Here is a 23,502-nt window from a genome sequence, read left to right on the forward strand (position 1 = left end):
TCTCTCAACTTCAACACTACTGATATTTTCACCAGGTCATTCTTTGTCTGGGAGGCTGTCCTGTGCACTGTAGAATGTTTAGCAGCATCTATAGCTAATGTCTCCAGATACTGTCAAATGTCCCCTGGAGTGTAAAATCACCCAGGGCAAGGCCTACTGGTTTAGAGATAGCTGACATTTTAAATATCAACGGTCAGAAACCTAGTCAAAGTGCGACTCCTGTGTAGGGCATGAAAAACATAGGAACAGCTTCAAAAATCCCAATAAGGCTGCTAGGAAAAATTCTGTAATGCAGGGTACTCCCATGCCTCCACTGCTCTCATCAGCAGTCAGCATACCATAATTATTAAGCCTTCATCTTGTACACATGATTCGCGGACAAATATTTGTTAGTTTCTTCAATCCTATCTAGCCAGCTTTAAAGATTCCAAACACCTGGCTGGGCACAGTGGCTCACGCCTATAATCCCAGGACTCTGGCAGGCCAAGGCAGGTGAATCACTTGAAGTCAGGAATTTGAGATTAGCCTGGCCAGCAGGGCAAACCCCATCTCTACAAAAAACACAAAAATTAGCCAGGCATGGTGGCACATGCCTGTAATCCCAGCTACTGGGGAGGCTGAGGCCTGAGAATTGTTTGAACTGGGAGGCAGAGGTTGCAGTGAGCCAAGATCGCACCACTGCACTCCAGCCTGGGCAACAAAGTGAGACCTCATCTCAAAAATAAAATGAAATAAAATTAAAAAAAAAAAAAGATTCCAAACCCCTTTCCAAGAGCCAGTCCAAGTTCCGCACCTTAGCTAATTACCTGTACCACTACCACGTTACTGAACAATAGAAAGAAGATTGTTTAATTATATTAGGTAGGGACATTTGGCTGAGCCGTTTCAGGTAAACTTCCAACAGGTGATATGATATAACATGTCGTCTAACATTGAGGAGCAATGAGTGCATAATCACTTATAGCTGTGGTTCCAGTATAAAGAAAAACACATGCAATATTTGTTAATAAATATATTTCCTTGTGTTGCTCACGAACAAAATCAGGAGATAGGTTAAATATTTAGAAGTAGAGCACCTTATGTTTTCTAAATTCAAAAATGTACTACTAATTGCTTTTAATGTTTGAAAAGAACTAAAAACGCATTGAGATTTCTCAAAATTCCTTTAATATTTTATACAACAAAAACAACAAAGTGAAGAAGGAACTGATTTAATAGCCTATAACAGAAGACATCCCTGCTTCGAGAGAAAATAATTCAATTAAAAGTCAATTTTTTGTACTAAGCGCTCTGACATCAATAACTCTCTTATCTCTAACAGTAAACAACCTAATTTCCAAAATGGTTCTTCCAATAAATTGTGAGGATGAAATGCGATTTTAAAATATATATAAATTTGGAAAAGCATAAAGCATTATTCTAATGTCAAATACTAGCAACAATTGGGCAAATGAATGTAACATCACACAAAACTTTGATATTCAGAATTACCAAAAGTAGTGATGAAAATGAGTAAAATTAACATATTTCTCAAAACATGTCACTCTGACCCCCAAAATTTACTTTCATTACTTGTAAAAATAATTGAAATTTTAAATCTGATAGAGTACAACTATAAAGCAATAATACTAGTATTTAAGTTATTCATATTTTGTAAATACTTACATTACTTGCAAATTTTCTGCTGTTAAATTATTCCACATGATCTCATTTGCCTGAAGATTTTCATTTTCTTCCAATAAGGAAGTATCAAACTCTATTTCTTGTTCTTTATCAGCCGTTGTTCTAGTAAAGCATGCCAAACAATTTTGATCATTGTAAATACAGTATCATAATACATCTTCATATACACCAAAGGCAGAATATTTGTTTTTATCCAAAATTATGTTAACAAAGTAAACACAGATAGTATAAATCAAACTAAATCCTAGGTTTCAAAATTGTGTAACTTGAGACTTAGTTTCCTTTTTTGCAGAATTCAGATATTAACCTGCTTTATTCCTGCCACAATTGTAGTAAGTATAAAATAAGATGCCATGGAAAAGTATTTGGTGCATCATAAAGTTTAATATCCATATAAAGTCATGGTACTATTATATAAGTGTTAAAAAGAAAATATAATTTCATGGATTGAATATGGATTTAAGCATGGATTAAACATGGATTAACAACTAACATATTTTTACATATAAAACTATACATTATATAGTTATCATTGACAAAGAACTTTTAAAATTAAAAGCAGACAAATTAATCTGAAATATTATATGTCTTAATAAGATCTTAAATATTTCTTATTTTTATCTGCGGTTATTATATGAATGAAAAATAACACTGTCATAAATCCTTAAAGAGGAATAAACATGTCATACCTGTAAACATCTATGAAATTATTGTATTCTGTATTAGGATCTATTTGTTCAACCGACATTTGAATCTCTTTATGGACATTCACTATCTCCTCTGTGACAAGACTGGTTATCTGGCTGTATTCATCAAATATACCTTTGCTGAAAACAAAAATAAAATTTTGCAGCATTTTAAAGTTTTATCAAGAGAAATACCATCTCAAAAAGGATTCAGAACAATAAGCATAAGAAATATAACATCAAAACACACAGATGGTTGTTTCCTGTACCACCTTATTTCACACCTGGAGAGGAAAGTGGGGGGATTATATAAATGTACAGATTAGCAATTTATATTTGTTATCATACAATAATTACAAACGATCTAGAGTAAAGCATTACTTTTTCAAACATGTATGTGATATGTCCAAAATGTAGGGCCAGAGATGATAACTTTCTGTGTCTAAATATTCTCATATAAATTTTGGGTTGTATAACATGGAACTCTGATCAACTCCTGACTCTTTAATGTTCCTTTCCAGTGTCTGCTACTTCCTCACATGCTCTGCCTGTCTGGTTCTTCCCGGCTTCTCTGGGCCTCTGCTCTTTTTTGTATACTTAGTTCAACTGGTTCTATACCTTGAAAGACATCTAAATTTCTTCTCTTGACCTCCAATCAGTAGCAAAAATGTCATCAAAATTATTAGCCTGGTCTAATAAATGCAAAAAGGAAAAAAACTATTCCATCGCAAAGACCAGCTTCCTACTTAAAAATGATATACCGTAAAAATATGCCATAGGTCACTGTCAACAACAAGTGCAGACAGACAAGCTTATCCTGCACATGCTGAAATAAATATAAAGCATGGTTTGATTTTCTTTTCCACAATAATTACTTACAAAAAACTAATCCTTACAAGCTCCCTTATTGTGAGATATTCTCTCAATTACTTTATTTTAAATAGGAAAATATCATTTAGGTTTAAAAAATGAGATTTAAACTGTTTCAGGCAATGCTAGTTTCAAATAATTAGAGAAATCACCTGACAGACACAATTTAAAGAAAAGGGGAGGCAGAAAAATTTGATACAGATTTAGTAAATATCTCTGGGATTATAATCTCATAAGTAAAAGTACTGAATGTTGTTCATGTAAATGAGCCTATCTAAATAACTCTTTAAGCAAGACAGTGGAGATCATAACATTCATCTTTAATACAAATGGGGAGGAAAAATGAAAAAAATCTCCTAATATTACATGAATGGGTATTTGTTCCATGAGATTCAACTGAGGTGATATAATCATGCTTGGAATTTTTAAATTCTAAATCTAAAATAATGTATTACAAAGTACAAATAACATACCATGGGAAACTATTATATGTCTCAAAAAAATATTCCAGTGATGATGAAGATACTATTCTTGAAAATTCATGTGAACAGTTTAAAAATGTCTATTAATAAATGGAAGTAGGAAAGGAAATATTTCTAAATCAATAGTACGTACTTTAGAGATAAGTAAATTTATGAATCAAATATTTAAGTAGACATTTCACTATTTTATCAACACTAAAAAGTTTACATATTCAAATTAACTAAAAACACTTTATCTTATGTGAATATGGAGGATCACCTAAAATTTAGTGTTACCTACACACAAGTATATACTATCTAATTATCTTTATTTTCACACAAAGAGAAGTAAAAGTCAAGCAGAGTCTGGAAGGCAGCAAAGACAAATTTGCTCTTCTAATTTCAGAGGCTGTGGAAGTCAATAGCCCAAGAAATATTATTCCTAACCTGAAATACTTGTATGTGAACAGAATAATCTAACACAGTGATAGCTAGTTGTACTAAATCTGTTATGGCACCAGCGAGCCCTTCAAAGAAAACAATGCCAATCTCTGCCTCTGTCTTCACAAGGCCTTCTGTGTGTCTGTGTCCTTCCTCTCATCTTCTTACAAGGACTCCAGTCATTGGATTTAGGGCCTACTCTAAATCCAGAATGATTTCATCTTGAGATCCTTGACTAATTACATCTGAAAAGACCCTATTTCCAAATAAGGTCACATTCTGAGATTCTGGGTACACAGGAATTTTAAGGGTATATTCTTCAAAACACTACATTCCTCTCACAGAGAGTGCAGGATTAGTCAGAAGACTTCAAGCTTCAAGTTCCAGATCTGCCACCTCTTAGCTTTGTGATTCTGGGTCCATTCTCACTTGTCTGTCAAAGATAAACCGTGGATATAACCTGTACTTCCTCACTCTACAGGATACTGTAAGGAACAAGTGAGCAAATGCACATGAAACTGCTTTGCAAAGTGCAATGTAGTGTATAAACGAAATGCTTTGTTTTAGAAGTTACCATTTTACCTTTAACAGTTACTTTGGAATCTATTAACCCATTTATGACTAGTGTTCCGTTGTTGGAACGCTAAGCTTATGGGAGTTATTTATATCCTACTGCTCAAGGTTATTGCTAAGGTCTGATTTTTCACACACAAAAAATGTTCACACAAAAAAATTTGCAACCTCTGGCATAAATGGGTTAATTTATGTAATATACAGGCTTCCTCTTGTACCATAACCTGAAAAATGCTCATAATAATTTTTCATATCAATTTACATTTCAAAATATGCTAAACCTAAGAGCTTATATGCTAATTTATGTAATTACAGATAAAGTAACTACAATGCAAGAACCTGCATTAAACTGGCCCAAGTTCCTTTTCTCATACTTCACTACTCATTTGTGAACTTTATCTCCACCTGAGAGATAACCAACCATTTACTTCTTTTCTAACTCTCTTTCATTACTACACCATTCTTCAACCCTCCACATAGTTCACAGCAACTCTAACATTGAAGAATTCCCCTATGCAATTTTCAGTGAAAGAAAATTGAATTTAGTCATTTGGAAGGCACTAAAACAACTAAGCAAGGAGATAGGGTCTACCAAAGGATGACTTTTTTTTTCTGTCATTTTGTATCACTGTGTATGATAAACATGTGTACATTTGACTTACTAATCAAAGTATGTTGTTAGATCGGGAAGGCAAGAACTGTGGTCTGCTCATCTCTATATCCCTAAGCATCAGGTAATGTGTTTTGCATATGTAAAACTTCAATAAACGTTTGTTGATTTTAATCTTTTACAGAAGAAAGAACAAGAAGCTGACAAATAAACCTTCAAAAAAATCTCTTCCTTGAGCCTTTTCAGTTGTTCCAGATTTAAATACCCGACTCTCTGGAGGCAGATACTCACTTCCAAACACTTTTCAACTTATAATTTTTTTTTTCATTTAAATTTCCAGCTAAGGGAACAAAACAAAAACATACAAAAGAAGGACCATTTTGGAAGCTAGCTAGAAGGTTTAGGGGATAAGCACAAACTGAAGGGACATCAAAAGTGAAAATCAAGAAGAATCAAGGTCTGAAATACCCATTGGACTGGGTCAATAATAAAACTTATGAAGCAACACCTAAACTAGAGAGAAAATATGTTGAAATCATTTTGTGAAGGCATTTTATGATAAAAAGAAAATGTATCTTACAGTGCTTTTATCATTTCTTCTTGCATCTTTTGTAAGGAGTCCAGAAGCAGGGGAAGTGTGATATCATAATACTGATTCTGATGGAGCTGTGCCCCTTTCAACGCCAATACATACTGATTGTGCAACATATGAAGTTTCATTGTTGCTTTGTCGTATCGTTCCTTGGCCTTTTCAGTTTCCTTCCCTAAAAAAAAAATTGAAGAACGTTAGTAAAAGAAATAAATTTTATCTTCACTACATGAAAACTGAATTACTACTGTTTTGTTATTTCACACATTTTATAAATAACAAAATTTTATTGAACACATACTATGTGCTTAGCTTTATGCAAGGTACTGTTGATTTGCCCATCCTTAACACAAAGGTTGCCAAGAAGGAGGCATGTAGGATACTAAATGGTGAACAAAGGTCAAAGTAAAACACAAAAAAGTATAAATACATGATCCTTTTCATCTTCAAGAAGCTTATACCAAATTGAAACAACAATGCACATAAAACTGTAAAACCAAGAAACCAAGAAAGTTTATAAATAATGTCAAATTTTTAGGTCTATGTTTGAGATATCAATAAAGACAAGGGTACTCAGAGGAGGCTTTGTGGAGAAGACAAACCTTAAAATATGGGACATGTCTGGAGAAGTATAAGAAAGATAAGAACAGATAGTTCCTTCCTCTCACCTTCCTTTTTTCCCTTCATTCCTTCCTTCCTTTCATTCAATGAATATTATTAGCTGAACACTACTAGGCACTGTGCTACACACTGGGAATTCAGTATTTGGCCAAACAGAGTCCTTGACATAGAGCCTTGAGAACTGGAATACTGAGTAAATACATGGAAAGAACAAAGTTACATAGAGATAAGCTAGTCTAAAGACAGCAAGTTTTGAGAAAGTTAAAGAAATAGGTCTGCTTAGGTAGGGCACTTCTAGGTGCTGAATGACTTGAAAATCAAGCAGAGAAATTTAGACTTCATGTAGAAGAAGTCTGAGAGATACTGATAATGTTATAAGTTAAAACATTTTATGGTTCCTCCGCTAGTCATTTAGAAAACATTTACAGATTGCCAATATAAGCGAATGAATATATAAATAAATGAAAATTTTAAGCAGATCTTAAACTTCTGATGCAAATTACGCAAATATTTCTTGTCAATGTAGATTCAGAAAATAAACTGTTCAAGATATTTACTAATTTCTGCCCTTTCTAAAGAGGTCCTCCAAATAAATCCCCTCCCCAGAAACAGATCTTAAGTTGAGAATTTTTGACGGCTGGCTCCCTTTTGTTGCCGTTCTGCGTAGGCTCAGCAACCACCTGAGTATTCCTCATTTAAGAATCTCAGTACCCCAGAGCAAAGAGCAGAGAAAAGGTGAGGCTTTTGCAAAGAGGGACAATGTCAGACCTCAGACCACTGCTAGGAAGAACAACAGAATGAGAAATAGAATTCCTTTGCTTTCTCATCATCCCTCCAATTCTGATGCTCAGGAACTACATCCACATCACATAAACAGAAACAAACCTTCTGGCAGACTTGTATGTCTCTACTATCAATACATTCTAGTGTTCACAAACACTAGAATCACCACTGACTTCTAGGGAGTAACACACAATTATATTAAAGAGTTTAATTCTGTACCCATAGTCCATTCACTGGCTCTTGCACATGGGGATATTAATAACTGTCCAAGTTATTAATAAAATGTTACCCAGATAATCTATTTCACTTTATAACATAAAGAACTTCTCAATAAGAAAATAATATTTTCACCTGAGTATCTCTAACCCCTGTCACTGCTGACCAGAAACATGTTCTAAAACTAGAGTGGCAGGAGGGAAGCAAGTACATTAATTCAGTTCTCACCTGAAGAAAATCAGAAAGAAAAAAAAAAAAAAAACTTTAATCACTAAAGTAGTAGTTTTTCAAACTTTTTGACTACCACCTACAAGATAATATATTTTATGTCATGAACTAGTAAATAATCATATGTGTTTATATAACTTTAATATAAAATGATTATACTCCTTACTATAAGGTATGCCCAGTGATTTTTTCAAAAATTCTAATCTATTTGAATTTTTTTAATGTTTATCAGAAATCAGTAAACTTTTGCCTCAGTTAAAATAAATCCCTAGAGATTTATTTCACTCTGCATGACACTTGGCACAACTTTTTAACTTAGCAATTAATAAAATGACTTCGGTAATACTAACCATGAATGATTCTTAATGTTCTAAGGAACATATCCTCCCACATGATCAGTTACTATAATAATTTTTCATAGAATAATATAATAGCATTTTTATTCATGAATATTACTACTTAGCATTCTTCTTACATAATATATTTCATTAAAAGTCCCCAAAAGTCAATGCAATTGCCTGGGTACAATGGCTCATGTGTAATCCCAACACTTTCAGAGGCTGAGGCGGGCAGATTACTTGAGGTCAGGAGTTCGAGGCCGGCCTGGCCAGCACAGTGAAACATTGTCTCTACTAAAAATACAAAAAAATTAGCTGGGTGTGGTGGTGCGTGCCTGTGGTACCAGGCATTGGGGAGGCTGAGGCAGGAGTATGACTTTAACCCAGGAGGCCGAGGTTGCAGTGAACCAAGATCAAGCCACTTCACTCCAGCCTGGGCAACAGAGTGAGACTCCATCAAAAAAAAAAAAAAAAAAGGTCAATGCAACTGACATACCTATGGCCAGCCCACAGCCTTCCGTCTAAAAATGAGCACCCTTTTCCTCTCCACCCACACAAGTTAGGAGGAGGCTTCTATATGAAGCTGACACTCAAGATCTAAGGTATATAACTGCCCATATAGGAACCAATATTTTGGTTAGAAGCGAAGTCATATTAATTCCTGAATCAGAGTAAAAGTTCACTAACTCCTGCTACAGAAGCTGCCCTTTTTAAGGCCCATTTCAAGGTTTTTGGTCTTTTTTTTTTTTTTTAACTCACCATTTTTAAGCTAGTTTAAGTTTCTTTTATTACTTGAAATTGAATAAATTAATTCTGACAACAGCTCAAAAGGTCAGGTACAATTAACCAGATAAGTTAATTCCAAGTAATAAAGACACTTTCTACAGTCCACATGTTCATAATAGGAAAACAAAATAGGCAGTTACCATGCAAGTGTATTTGAGTATTGTGTTCTAAGATGTTACGTTTTACTGTCAGTTCAAAAGGTATAATCAATTCACTGAATTCCACATTTTGCCCTATTTAAAAATTTTATTGTTATATAAACTATTATTCCTAATTCCCTAAATTTTTTAGTCTAACTTCAGAAGACAATCTCTCTACACATTTTCATTAAGACATTTAAACCATTTAAACCACCCATCTGTCCTTCCATTTGCACAGATATTTAAACTGCACACTGCCCATCTGTCTTTCTAGCTGGTGTAAAATGATTCACTAAATACACAACACTCAACTCAACTAAGATTTTATGCTCCAAGATAACATTAGAAAAGTTAAGAATTTCCCAGATACCTTTTTCTTTATTAAATATAGTATATGACAAACAACCTGAAGCTATTAGAGCCAAAATTTAATCACCAACAGCTTACGAATGGTCATTAATAACAATTACAAAAATACTTAATGCATCCAATGCGGAATCCATTGTATTAAAATAATAATAATAAATTCTCAAAACCACTTTCAGGTTTAAAACCAGATTTCAGGTTATGTTTTAACAGATTTTGGGGAGGAGTACTCCACAGCTCACATACACTTCTACATTTGGTTATAAGGCATACTTATGTATGCACATTATCAATCAATCTTTTATCTCCCTCCCTTGAAGGTATAAACAAAGAGTTTTAAAAACATGCTCACTTACCATGATTTGGAAAGGGATTCTATGCTACTTTTTACTGATTTGTTTTAAAATAAATGTTTACGGTGCTATACAGGATATATAAGTCAATTTCAGAAATGTTAATACCATATAAAAACCAATGTTACAAATAAAAACCTTAAAATTCCTTTTACTTAACAAAATTGTTGCAAAAAATAACCTAATATAATTCTATTTACTTCAAAATATCTCAGATCACTAATATACTTTCTTAACTTTTAAATAAATGCAAATGATCTTAAAATTATGTGAAGTATATAGAATAAAACAATTCTTATTTTTCATTCAACAGACACAGAATCCTATATTTGTTCTCTGTGCTTTTTTCCTTTTTTTCTTTAAATGATGACAGGCATTGGAGCAGGGCATGGAGTGTTCTACGTGTCAATCAACAAGGAGGAAAACATCCAATTTTTCCTCCTCCACATAATAAAATTCACAAAGAGATTAAATTATAATTCGTTTGCCACAACTTGTTGACAAATCTATTTAATGTTTTGTAATAACAGAATGTATAAACAACATGTCACGCCATAAACAATATAATGAAGCTAGCAAAACTCAATTATGTAAGTTTGACATTTACAAGAGAAAGGCTAGACTACTCATTATGCTAGTCTAAAAAGTCACCTTTTTTATTATAAATTTCTGAAGTGTTTGCCATTTGTGAAATATTATGGTAGAAAGCCTGTGATAATAAATTTAAGAAGTGATTATTTTCTAAAAATAAAGTGCCCACAAGTAGACCCTGCTTTGATTTGGATAACTAAACTTTCTACCACCTTACAATTTTCCTTTATTTCAGAACATTCCTTGTTAATATGGTTTGGCTCTGTGTCCCCACCCAAATCTCATCTGGAATTATAATCCTTGTAATTCCCATGTGTCAAGGGAGGGACCAGGTGGAAGGTGACTGAATCATGAACGGGTTTTTTTCCCCCATGCTGTTCTCGTGATAGTGAGTTCTCAGAAGATCTGATGGTTTTATAAGGCAGTTTTCCCTGCTCTTGCTCAGTCTCTCACCTGCCGCCGTGAAGTCATGTCTCTTCCTCTTCCACCATGATTGTAAGTTTCCTGAGGCCTCCCCAGCAATGTGGAACTGTGAGCCAATTAAATCTCTTTTCTTTATAAATTGCCCAGTAAGTATATGTCTTCATAGCAGTGTGAAAAGAGATTAATATGCTCCTCAACTTCACAATTTTACTTATTACTCTACAATCACTATCCTAGGCACACTAAGTATGAAGAAAATGCACAGGAATTCATCTTAACTTATAGTTACTTGGGTCAAATGTATACACAAGTTTTTTTCACATGGAAGTTAAATTCAAGTGTGATATGTAGAAACAATGAAGGAGCTACCTTTTTTACTCAGTGTGGTTCTGACAAGAACAATGTTAAAAGTCAATTCTAGTCTTAGCTTTTCCTTTGATTAGCTGTGCAGCCCCAAGCAAACCATTTAATCTAAATTTCAGTTTCTAATTTTTAAACATAGTTAAATTATCTGCCCTTTCTAATTCACTGGGTTGTAATAGACTAAATGGCAGAAAACTGACAAAATGCAGTTAATAGCAAAGGCTAAATAAAGCACAGAATTTGGAAAGACAAAAAGAAAAAAAACTTTTGTGTTTATACGCTCCTATAAAGCATTAAAAAAAATAATAGGTATGGCCAGGCACGGTGGCTCACACTTGTAATTCCAACATTATGGGGGACAGAGGCGGAAGGATCATGAGGTCAGGAGTTCAAGATCAGCCTGGCCAATATGGTGAAACCTTATCTCTATTTAAAAATACAAAAATTAGCTGGGTGGTGGTGCACACTCCCAGCTACTCGGGAGGCTGAGGCAGGACAATCACTGGAATCAGGAGGTGGAGCTTACAGTGAGCCGAGATCGTGCCACTGCACTCCAGCCTGGGCGACAGAGTAAGATTCCGTCTCAAAATAATAATAATAATAATAAATAATAATAATAATAAATAAGTATATATATATTGCTACTTTTAATAAATTTCCTGGCATAAGAAAATTTGATTTATCAAGAAACATTTATTAAACATTTTATGGGTTTTGAACTGTTCAGAGAACTGAAAGTGATACTTTATTTAAAAATTCAATATAAAACACCTTTAAAGAGCAAGTTCTCAAACTCTGTGTAATATAATTTCCTTGCATATATGGTGATTCTTACATTTGATTGACCCACAGTCTTCTAACAACCTGTAAAGTGAATGATGTACCATGTCCAAATCTACATTCCATAATTTTACAATACTGTGAATGAGGGAATTCTGGGTAGCTGGGATGTGGCAGCAGCATAATTCTGAATCTCCCACATGTTACCCAAAACTATAATAAAGAAAAAAATGAAAAATATAACTCATATCCTCAGCATAACAGGCAGACAGAGTCCAAATTTTAAATTGGCTATGAGTAGAAAAGTAAACACCAAATCTCTACAAATGATCTCTCCCCCTCCCATAGCAAGCCTTTATGAAGACCAAAGGCTGTTGGGTGGGTTATTTGGGGGTGGGTGTAGGGGGGTGAGGTAGGGGTGGGGGTGAAGAGAAGAAACAGCAGCATGCTTAAGACTGATCTAAAAACAACCATCAGAAAAAGAAGGTCTGCTCTACATGTGAAAATACTGAAAAACTGTAGTGGTAGATCACAGCAGTGACAGTAATGTAAGAGTTAAAGAAGGAGGAACTAAGATACTATTTCTCATCTACCAAATTGAGAAACTCTGTTGGTGAGGATGTGGAGAAAAAAAATTCATACACTTCTAGTAGAAATGCAAATTGGTATAATCCTTATAGAAGGAAATTTGGCAGTATCTAACAAAATAACATGTAAGTATACCTTTTAACCCAGCAATCACACTTCTTGGAATTTATATCACACTTCTGGGAATTCATTCCTCCAATCACACACACAAACACACACACATACAAAACACATATATAAGGTTATTTTAAGCTATATGTCCATATGTAGGAAAGGGCTTAAATAATCTTAAAGTGGCATGCAGTTGTTGAAAAGAATGAAAAACTAGCAAGAGACTGTGATGACAGAAAAAAAAAAAGAATGAAAAAACTGTCTACCAACTTGGATGTTGTCATTTTCAGGATGCATTATCAATGGAGAAGCAAAGGAAAAAGAATATTATATAATCGTAGTTTTGTGTAAGAAAGAAAGGGAAATAAAAACGATTGAGTTTTCTATATGGTTTTGAACAGTGTTAACTTTTAGAATCACTAAAGTTTCACATAGAAATAAACAAAATTAACAAGGATGGGGGGGCGAAATTAAAATGAAATACGACAGAAACAAATGAACCAAACTGTATTTCCAGTGAATAACACTAACCACACTAAAAGGAGTAGGGAAGTAATTTTGTAAAAAACTAAGTAACTTTGGAAAACAGTATATGATTACAAATAGAAGGCTAATGACAAGAAAAGATTTAAACAAATACCAAACTATAATTTTTAAGTTTCATTTTTCAGAAGCACAAGTTAGCAATATTGAAATTACTTTCTGTGTATTCTAGCATTTGAGCAAGTAAGTAAAATATTGTGAATGACAGAAGCTAGGTTTCTCACTGCCAGAAAAAGCAGTTGCAAATATATAAATAGGAAGAGAAGGAATAAACTCTGTGGTATTAGATTTGAATTTGAAGTATCAATGTGAACCCCTCAGTGTATCCCTAGATAGACCAATAAATAACAGAAAAAAAGCACAGGTGTACATGGGTGTGTACATGTTGCTTATTTCCTGTCTCTGTCAATTAACAGGACCTCGAACAAGATACTCCACTAGAAATGAGCACACCAACGGCCAGATATTGTTTTCTAAATACAGTTCTCCAATAAAAGGAACTAGGGTTTCCTAGAGAAATGGAACCTGAAGTAGGAAAAGTGTAAGATGAGCCAGAAAATACGTACTCAATGAACGACAGGAATGTGTCAAAAGGACAGAGGAGCCAGTTTGAAGTGGCTCCCACTGCCCAAATCTGAGCATGATAGTATATAATTATTATGGTAGAAAATTATAATCCATGAATAAAAATCTGAATCTGTGAGTTCATTCTAATACATTAAATTAATACATAAATTTAAAAAATAAACTGGAGAGAGGGAAAAGCCCTTCCATATATTAAAAACAAATTAATAAATATAAAAGGAATAACGGAATTAGAAAATTACCATTTCACAATTGCCATGATAATAAATAATTTCGGCAAGGATCATTGATAGACAGAAAAACTAGTGGGTGAAAATCTGAAGAGTAACACCATATTTACACAGTGTCAATGTTTTCCCTACAATACTTATTAACAAAGAAAAATGAAAATGTAACTTTAGTGTGGAGAAATCAAGTATATATCACCTTATTCCAATGATCAAATTAATATCCAATAATGGGATGAACTGACATCATGAACCTGATATAAAGCACCGACAACAGAACATCATTTCTATGGTATTCCTATGAAAAATAAATAACAAATATTATGCAGAAAAACAAATCAAGGAATACTGCACAAAATAACCGCCCTATACTGCTCAAAAATGTCAACATTTTGCGAACCATGAAGACTATTAACTGTTCCAGCGTAAAGGCAACCAAAAAGATATGACAACTTAATAAATATACATTTACGTTTTTATATTTACACATACACACACACACATACATATATACGCACCACATACAGAGAGAGAAAAATATAAAGCAAATGTGGTAAAATGTGAACATTCGGGAAATGTGAGTGAACGGTATATGGGAATTCTTTTTACTATTCTTTCAACATTTCTGTAGGACTGAAATGACGTTAAAATATAGTTAAAAGACAGCTGTGAAAACTGGATCAAACTTTTAAAGTAACAGAATAATCATTATATCTAAAGAACTGGTGTTATTCAGCCTACAGATAAGAAGCCTCAACGATTTGTTCTTTAAATATCAAAGCACTGATTTCCTAGTTCAGAAAAGAAAATTTAGTTTTAATTTGTATGTCTCCTAGCAGGTATGTTTCCACTGCATGTAATATTAATACAAAAAGAAGCCACACTATGGAAAAAAAAAAAAAAAGATTTAACTCTACTTTAGAAGACTAGTCAAATACGTGGAAAAACAACATTTACAGAAAATTTAGGGCATTCATCCTTTAAATGTTTATCTACAATCCATGGTGTTCTAGGTTATATGAGGGATGCACAGTTATAGTCTCTTCCTAAAAGATATTTGATAAGAAAAAATTAAAATGGGCCGGGCGCGGTGGCTCAAGCCTGTAATCCCAGCACTTTGGGAGGCCGAGACGGGCGGATCACGAGGTCAGGAGATCGAGACCATCCTGGCTAACACTGTGAAACCCCGTCTCTACTAAAAAATAGAAAAAAATAGCCGGGCGAGGTGGCGGGCGCCTGTAGTCCCAGCTACTCGGGAGGCTGAGGCAGGAGAATGGCGGTAAACCCGGGAGGCGGAGCTTGCAGTGAGCTGAGATCCGGCCACTGCACTCCAGGCCGGGCAACAGAGCGAGACGCCGTCTCAAAAAAAAAAAAAAAAAAAAAAAAAAAAAAAAAAAATAAAATGAAGGCTCACCAAATAGTCATCATGTTAAGATATAACTGTACCAGAAGTGCAGAGATCATCATTAACTTAGCATAAACAACCACACACTAACCTCCAACTCCTAATATGTACTATGATATGAAATGTATCTAATAAGTTGATGAACACTTAATAAACTGGCTTAAAAGCTACATGTTATGCATAAAATATCTCTAGAAAAAGCAGATAATATCTGTTGCCTCTGGAGGAAAAAAATGAATAATGACTGGGAAAAAAAACACTTTTCATTGTATACTTAATAGTTTGTACCTTATGATTTTGAAATCTGAGCCATATTACTGTGAAGAGGGAGTCCATGAACCCCATTTTTAGAAATTACTCTGAAGAGAACTTCCATAAGCTTTCACCAGCATATCTAACCTTTTCATCTGAATCCATATCTCTCCATCTCTCCTAAACTATTACTATGAATAAACTGTCCTTGTTCAAAGTAAAGACTAATCTATTTATTTGGGTACTAGATGTATCCTCTCTCACCTACTCAGGGACATTTCTCCAGCAATTCTTCCTTCATTCCTGCTGCCTCAACTGTGTTTCCTTCCCTAGAAGTCCAGTTTCATCAGCAAACAAGTCGTAATAGCTCCCAATCTTGAAAAACAAAAAAACCCTCCCTTTACTACACTTCTTCCAGTTACTTCCATATTTCTCTCCTCCCCTTTACTGCAGAACTGATACTAGTTATCTCCAGTTTCTTTTCTCTCCTTCTTTCTTAAACCCAGTCCATTTAGGGTTTTCCCTGTACCACTCCACTGAAATTTCTCTTGTCAAAATCACCAATAACGTACACTTTGCTAACTCCAAATCTTAGTCCTCACTTTATGTTTCAGCAGTATTTAACCTAGTTAATCACTTGCTCTTCCTTGAAACCTGTCTTCCCATATTGTCTTCCAGAATAGTACATTCACTTAGTTTTCCTATTGGTCTTTTGTATTATTTTTATCTCTTTATTTCCCTGACTTCATGTTGGGCTCTTTGTTAAGAGTCTTTGTTAAGACTCCTCTTTTTTATCTTCATTCATACTACTGGTAATGTCATAAAATCTCATGGCTTTAAAATGACAATTAACATTTCATATTTACAGTTCTACTCCAGACCTCTCCCTGGAACTGCTGAACTAGAGATTTAATTCAACATCTCCACTTAAGTATCTAATAAGACTCTAAAAACCAGTCTTCCCACATTTTTCCCACCTCAGTTACTAACAATGCCATTCTTCCAGTTGCTCAGGCCAAAAATTTTGGAATCAGTCTTTTCCTCTTTCTCTCACAAACTACATCCAATTCAATGGCAAATCCTCTAGGCTTTTTTTTTTTTTTTTTTTTGACAGGGTCTTGCTGCTCTGTCACCCAGGTTAGAGTGCAGTGGGGGCAATCTTGGCTCACTGTAACCTCCGCCTCCTGGGTCAGGCAATTCTGGTGCCTCAGCCTCCCTAGTAGCTGGGACTACAGGTGTTTGCCACACCAGGACTGGTTAATTTTTTGTATATTTAGTACAGACAGGGTTTCACCATGATGGCCAGTGGCCAGGTTGGTCTTGAACTCCTGGCCTCAAGTGATCTATCTGCCTCAGCCTCTCAAAGTGCTGGGATTACAGGCGTGAGCGACCGCGTCCAGCCAGTTCTACTTTCAATAGATAGTAGATTTTCATTATTTGTGAAAGTTGTATTCCTGAATCTACCTACTGGGTAAAATTTCTTTAAAACCCCCAAAACAATACATGCACTGCATTCCAGGTCAATTATGGGTATGCCATGTGCACAGCGCAAAAAATTTGAGTAAAGGCACAGGTTCTGAGCTGAGATTGAACAAAATTAGGCTCTGCTCTGTTTCAGCTTTCACAACTGTAAACAATTTGCAGTCTATGTGGTGCATTTTTCACATTTTTGTGAATTTTGTTAGTGATTTCACTGTTTGAAATGGCCCTAGTGCTAAAGTCTGTCTAATGGTCCTACACTCAAAAAGGCAGTGATGACCCTTAAAGAGAAGATACCTGTCTTAGGTAAGTTTCATTTAGCCATGAGTTATAGTACCACTGATTGTGAGTTCAATGTTACATAAGGTGTCTTTAAATGAAAACATACATAAAACAAAGTTATGTATTCATCAGTTGCTGAAAATGTTGTCATTGCTTGCAGGAAACAAACCTTTATGTCCCTAGGTGAAACAAGTCAGCACTAACTAATTTAATGTACACAGTGACTTTGTCAAACTACCCTGAATAACAAGGATTCATTGTTTATACAGAATTTGAGCACTTCTCAGCACTTCTTTTGCTACCAACCAGGTCCAAATCATCATGACCCCCTGCCTAAACTACTGCAACAGCCTGGAAGTAACTGTCTCCTTACTTCTGTCCTCCCTCTCTCATTTCAGACTATTCTCAAAAAGGTTACAACAATTATCCTGTTAAAATGTAAGTTCATTCACGTCACTCCTCTGCTCAAAACACCCCAATGGCTTCCTATCTTACTTGAGTAAAAGTCAGTGTTTTAAAAGAACTACCAAGATCCTACATAATCTATGTGTTGCCTGTCAACTACCATCATTCTTCATCTCTGACCTCATGTCATACCTCCATGCCTCTCTCTTATCAATTAACTCAGTTACAGACAAAAAGGCATCTGCACTGATCTTCAAATATGCCAGAAATGATAAAATCTCAATGACTTTGTTTGGCTGTTCCCTCTACCTGGAGTACTCTTTGCTACAGATGATCACATGGTTCATTTTCTGACTTCCTTCACTCTTTATTTAAATGTTTCTTTCTCCATGAGGAATACACAATCATCTTCTCAATACCCAATCTCCCTACCTTGTTTCATTTTTCTCCGTGGTATTTATTTATCACCATTTTACATGCTATGTTTCACTTATTTCTTTTACAAATCAGCTATCTTCTGCTCTAAAATGTAAGCCTCAAGGAGGCTGGGATTTTTGTATGTATTGTTATCTACAATATCCCAAATTAAGACAGCAGTGACTAACATATAGCAAGAACTCAACAAACAGTTCTTAAATGCATAAATTGATATAGTTCTTATTTGAAAAAAAGAAATTTAAACAAATCAATTTTTTAAAAGTTATTGAAAGATTATAATTTTACCATGTGCTGTTTAGATCACACTGTTTATATTATCAATACTATCTTCTGACATTATATCATCTTTTTAGTAATAAAGTCCAGAACTAATTGCTAAGAAGCTTACCTATAAAATATAGAAGATAGAACTTCTCTTAATTTTTTCATGTGTAGAAGTTAGCTTTGTTTCCTTAACAAAACTAAGCAAAATAAGGACAAATTTAGGAAGTAATATAAAGAATATAAATGAATCATATAGCATATTCCATCCTATATATTTCGGCATTTAATGAGATTATTATAACTGTCATTCCAATTTCTGCACAGCTTTAACCCAATGCAAATTTCATTAAAGCTAAGAGTGCCATTACTTTTAATTACCTTGTAAAGTTCCTATCATAATTAAGGAAATTTCACTTCATACTTTATACAGCAAAAAGCATTCATTCCATAAGTTAGCTGCTGATATATATTAATCACTAAATCCAAAAATAAGTGGAAACCTCTCATTTTCAGGTCAATTCAACATAACTCATGACCAACCACTGTAGCTTCAACTCTTCTTTGGCAACTACCATGTCCAATATGAATTTTTCCATATGTTCAACTGAGAGAGAAATTTGAGTTCCAGAATATAAGGACCTCCATATAACACCCACACATGATTTTGATATTTACATATCGCCAAAATATACAGGTACTGAATAAGAAGGCTAGTTGCCATTCTTGGTGAACTCAAATTGAGGAAATTAACTAAAATAGCTTTTAAAAAGTCGTATCCATTTTTTAAAATGTGGACTTATTTAAACATAAATTTAACCATCTGTCTAAAGGCTGGACTCATTTCAAACTGGTTTTCATAATTAAAGTACTCTACAAAGACAACTCAACAGATGTAATCAATTTTAATTGGCTATAAAATATCACAAACTATTCATAATGCATGAAGAGGCAATTTAAGAAAATCTACTTCCCAATTACAGAAAAATTTACTTTTGAATGAGACTTGCAGCTACTCCCCACAGTTCTAGCAGTAGGTATCCTCTCACTCTGTCTGCTTAGGGTAAATGACAGCTTACAAATTACCAGAGGGTTTACCAATCCCTTAGCACTCTTTTATTTATCAGAGAGAAAGGATAATTAGGAAGATAGATTGTTTCCCCACTCGTGTGATAAAAGAGGGTGAAGATAACTCCTTTCAAGTGCCTCTAGACTGATTGACATGGGCATGTGTAATGTGGAGTAGCTATCCTGTTTTCTTTTTTTTCCCTGAACATGATGTGTGATAAAGCAGAAGCATTCAGACTCCTACTCATGTAAGAAAAGGCCTCATAAATACTATGATCAGTATTTTGAGGTTTGGTAAACATAAAACCCTAGCATAATTCTAGACCTACAGAATCAAGTAAGTAGGCTATATCTGAATATATAATTAGAAGGTAGTTATTTTTAACATCTTTTCTGATACTTCAGAATATCTTTAAGTAAACTATAAAATTTCAAAGAAAAATCACATTTGAAATTATTAAATTCAATACCATACAATTCAATATGGTTTTGCTTACATATTATAAAATTGGCATGCATTATATTTACTCTTTAATTTTTTTTTTTTTTTTTTACTTTGAACAAAGTACTACATGGCATCTGCACAAGAACCTGCATGTATATATATATAGGTGAAGATGATTGATATGGTTTGGCTGTGTCCCCACCCAAATCTCATGTTGAATTCCCACATGTTGTGGGAGGGACCCAGTGGGAGGTAACTGAATCATGGAGGCAGGTCTTTCCCATGCTGTTCTCATGACAGTAAATAAGTCTCACGAGATCTCACGGCTTTATAATGCAGAATTTCCCTGCCCAATCTCTCTCTTTGCCTGTTGCCATCCATGTAAGACACGACTTGCTCCTCCTTGCTTTCTGCTATGATTGTGAGGCCTCCCTAGTCATGTGGAAATGTAAGCCCATTAAATCCTTCTTTTGTAAACTGCCCGGTCTTTACCAGCAGCATAAAAACAGATTAATACAATGATGTATATTATCTACAACATGAACAATTTCAGGAAATTGTGAGCCCAAAATATCTGGGAATAAATAAACTCATATAACTCTCAGAACAAATTAGGAAGGATGATAAAGTCCACTAAGACTCTAAAACTTAGGTTAATGTGTTTTGGTCTTTCATTATCACAACAAAGTTTAATTTAGTTCATGTTCTTCATAGGAAGAAACAAAACCAACAAAGGCCATGGACACTGAAATCAGACAGATTTGGTTTCAACTATTTCTTTATTCTCCCCATCATGTACTTAAAAACTGTTTGTCTATGAGAAATTTCCAGGGAAACTATCTAACATTGTAAGTGACCATTATTAATTTCTCTGACTACTGTAAAATAAGTGTAGTAAAATCAATATGATCTGCCCTAAATAAACAGAAAATTATGGTAATAAACAGAATACAGATATTCTTTGCAGCATTTTTTCAGAAATCCCTTGACAAGAAAAAAAGAATAAAAAGTAAATCTTAAAAGTTTAATGTCTTCTAATAGAAAAACAAATAGTATTCCAACTAAAAAAAATAGATAAAACATTTTCCTTCAAGTTTTATATAAAAATTTTTCTCATTTCACATGAGATCAAAAGACAAATCAAACACAAAGACAAAATACTTAAATGTGTACAGTGATAAATCTAAACTTATGGAATTCCTTGAAAAATCAAACACTATAAAAGGATTATCTAAAGTACACAAAAACTTCAATTATTTAACTTATGCAAAAGAAAAATCAGAAACACCTTAACTGTAATCCTCAGATTAATTTATGAAACAAAACAAACACATGGAAAAGTATATTATAGATATCACATAGAAACACAGTAGAGAATCATTATAAATTCCAAGAGGAAAAATAAGCTCAAAAAAGGCACCAAAAATATTATCTATTTTCTTTTTTCGAGACAGAGACTTGCTCTGTCACCAGGCTAGAGTACAGTGGCACAATCTTGGCTCACTGCAACCTCCAACTCCCAGGTTGAAGTGATTCTCCTGCCTCAGCCTCCCAAGTACCTAGGACTACAGGTGCGCACCACCCTGCCCAGCTAACTTTTTTTGTATTTTTTAGTAGAGATGGGGTTTCACCATGTTGGCCAAGTTGGTCTTGATCTCTCTCTTTTTTTTTTTTTTTTTTTTTTTTTTTTGAGACAGAGTCTCGCTCTGTCGCCCAGGCTGGAGTGCAGTGGCCGGATCTCAGCTCACTGCAAGCTCTGCCTCCCGGGTTCATGCCATTCTTCTGCCTCAGCCTCCCGAGTAGCTGGGACTACAGGCGCCCGCCACCTTGCCCGGCTAGTTTTTTGTATTTTTAGTAGAGACGGGGTTTCACCGTGTTAGCCAGGATGGTCTCGATCTCCTGACCTCGTGATCCGCCCGTCTCGGCCTCCCAAAGTGCTGGGATTACAGGCTTGAGCCACCGCGCCTGGCCGGTCTTGATCTCTTGACCTCGTGATTCACCCGCCTCGGCCTCCCAAAATGCTAGGATTGCAGGCATGAGCCACTGCATCCAGCCCTAATAATATGATTTTTAAACTTCCATCATTTCACAAACAAAATGTTATTATTCTCTCTATCATGAATCTAGACAATGTTCTACATTTTCTCCTTGGACTAAAAGTCTTATAGTTTTATTAAAAGTGTTAATTAGACCCAGTCTGATAAGTTTAAAATTCACAATGTATAGCGTCTCATCAAAAGTTATCAGGCATTCAAAGAAGCAAAAATATCTACCCAAAATGAGGGAACAAATCAATCAACTGAAAGTGACTGACACAGAAGTTAGAAATGGGTGACAAGGATTTCAAAACAGTTATTATAGTGGTATTCAGTATGTTCAAAAAGCTAAGTAGATATATAAAAGGTTTCAGAAAAGACCTAAATCATTCTTAAGGAGGCAAAACCTATATGCCTGAGTTAACACCACCACCAAAAAAAAAAAAAAAAAAAAAAAAAAAAACCACCAGATGGAATTAAAGGCAATTAGGCACTGCAGAGGAAAAGATTACTAAACTTTTAGACATAGTCACAGAAACTAACCAGTATGAAACAGAAAAAAAAGACAAGGAGGAAAAAAATTAACAGAGCATTACGAGTCTGTAAGAGAACTACAAGCAGCCTAATATATGTATAACTGGCGTCTCTGAAAGAAAGCAAAAAGAGAGGGGGAGACAAAATATATGTGAAGAAATAATGGCTGAAAGTTTTCCAAATTTGATGAAAATTAAAAACTCAGATACAGGCCGGGCGCGGTGGCTCAAGCCTGTAATCCCAGCACTTTGGGAGGCCGAGACGGGCGGATCACCAGGTCAGGAGATCGAGACCATCCTGGCTAACACGGTGAAACCCCGTCTCTACTAAAAAGTACAAAAAACTAGTGGGGCGAGATGGCGGGCGCCTGTAGTCCCAGCTATTCAGGAGGCTGAGGCAGGGGAATGGCGTGAACCCGGGAGGCGGAGCTTGCAGTGAGCTGAGATGCGGCCACTGCACTCCAGCTTGGGTGACAGAGCGAGACTCCGTCTCAAAAAAAAAAAAAAAAAAAAAACTCAGATACAAGAAGTTCAAAAAACACAAACATAAATTAAAACTTCAATAAAAAACTTACAACAAAGTAAATCATGATCAAATTGCTTAAAACCAATGATAAAAGAAAAATCTTAAAAGCTACCAAAGGAAAATGAAATGTTCAGAGCAACCAAGATAAGGATTATAGCAGATTTCTCCATGACAAGGCACTGGAGAAACATCTTTAAAAACATGAAGGGGTAAAAATCTGTTTAAAAAAAATTCTGTACCCCCAAAAAATATATTTTAAAAATGAAACTGAAATAAATGTTTTTTCAGACATGCATAAAGAATTCATTATTTGCAGACCTACATTACAAGAAATTTTAAAAGTAAGCCATTCAGGCAAAAGTAAAATGATACCAAATAGAAATAGAGACATATATAAATAAAGAATGCTGGAAAAGG

General features: G+C 34.6%; 1 protein-coding gene across 4 annotated transcripts in view; it reads right to left on the reverse strand.

Moving 5' to 3' along the window:
- FER (FER tyrosine kinase) overlaps positions 1 to 23,502 on the reverse strand; it is a 451,703-nt gene that overhangs the window by 315,469 nt on the left and 112,732 nt on the right. For all 4 annotated transcript variants that reach the window (XR_004429709.1, XM_033178963.1, XM_033178962.1 and 1 more), the window contains exons 6-8: positions 5,905 to 6,088; positions 2,373 to 2,510; positions 1,666 to 1,785 (exon numbers count right to left, since the gene is read on the reverse strand). Coding sequence is in view for 3 of the 4 variants with exons in the window: in XM_033178963.1 (XP_033034854.1) it covers positions 1,666 to 1,785; positions 2,373 to 2,510; positions 5,905 to 6,088 (442 nt within the window). In the remaining variant the exon portion in view is untranslated. The remainder of the gene's footprint in view (positions 1 to 1,665; positions 1,786 to 2,372; positions 2,511 to 5,904; positions 6,089 to 23,502) is intronic.

This window comes from Trachypithecus francoisi, unplaced genomic scaffold (genome assembly GCF_009764315.1).
Source record: "Trachypithecus francoisi isolate TF-2019V2 unplaced genomic scaffold, Tfra_2.0 Lachesis_group2, whole genome shotgun sequence".
NCBI classification, from domain to species: domain Eukaryota; kingdom Metazoa; phylum Chordata; class Mammalia; order Primates; family Cercopithecidae; genus Trachypithecus; species Trachypithecus francoisi.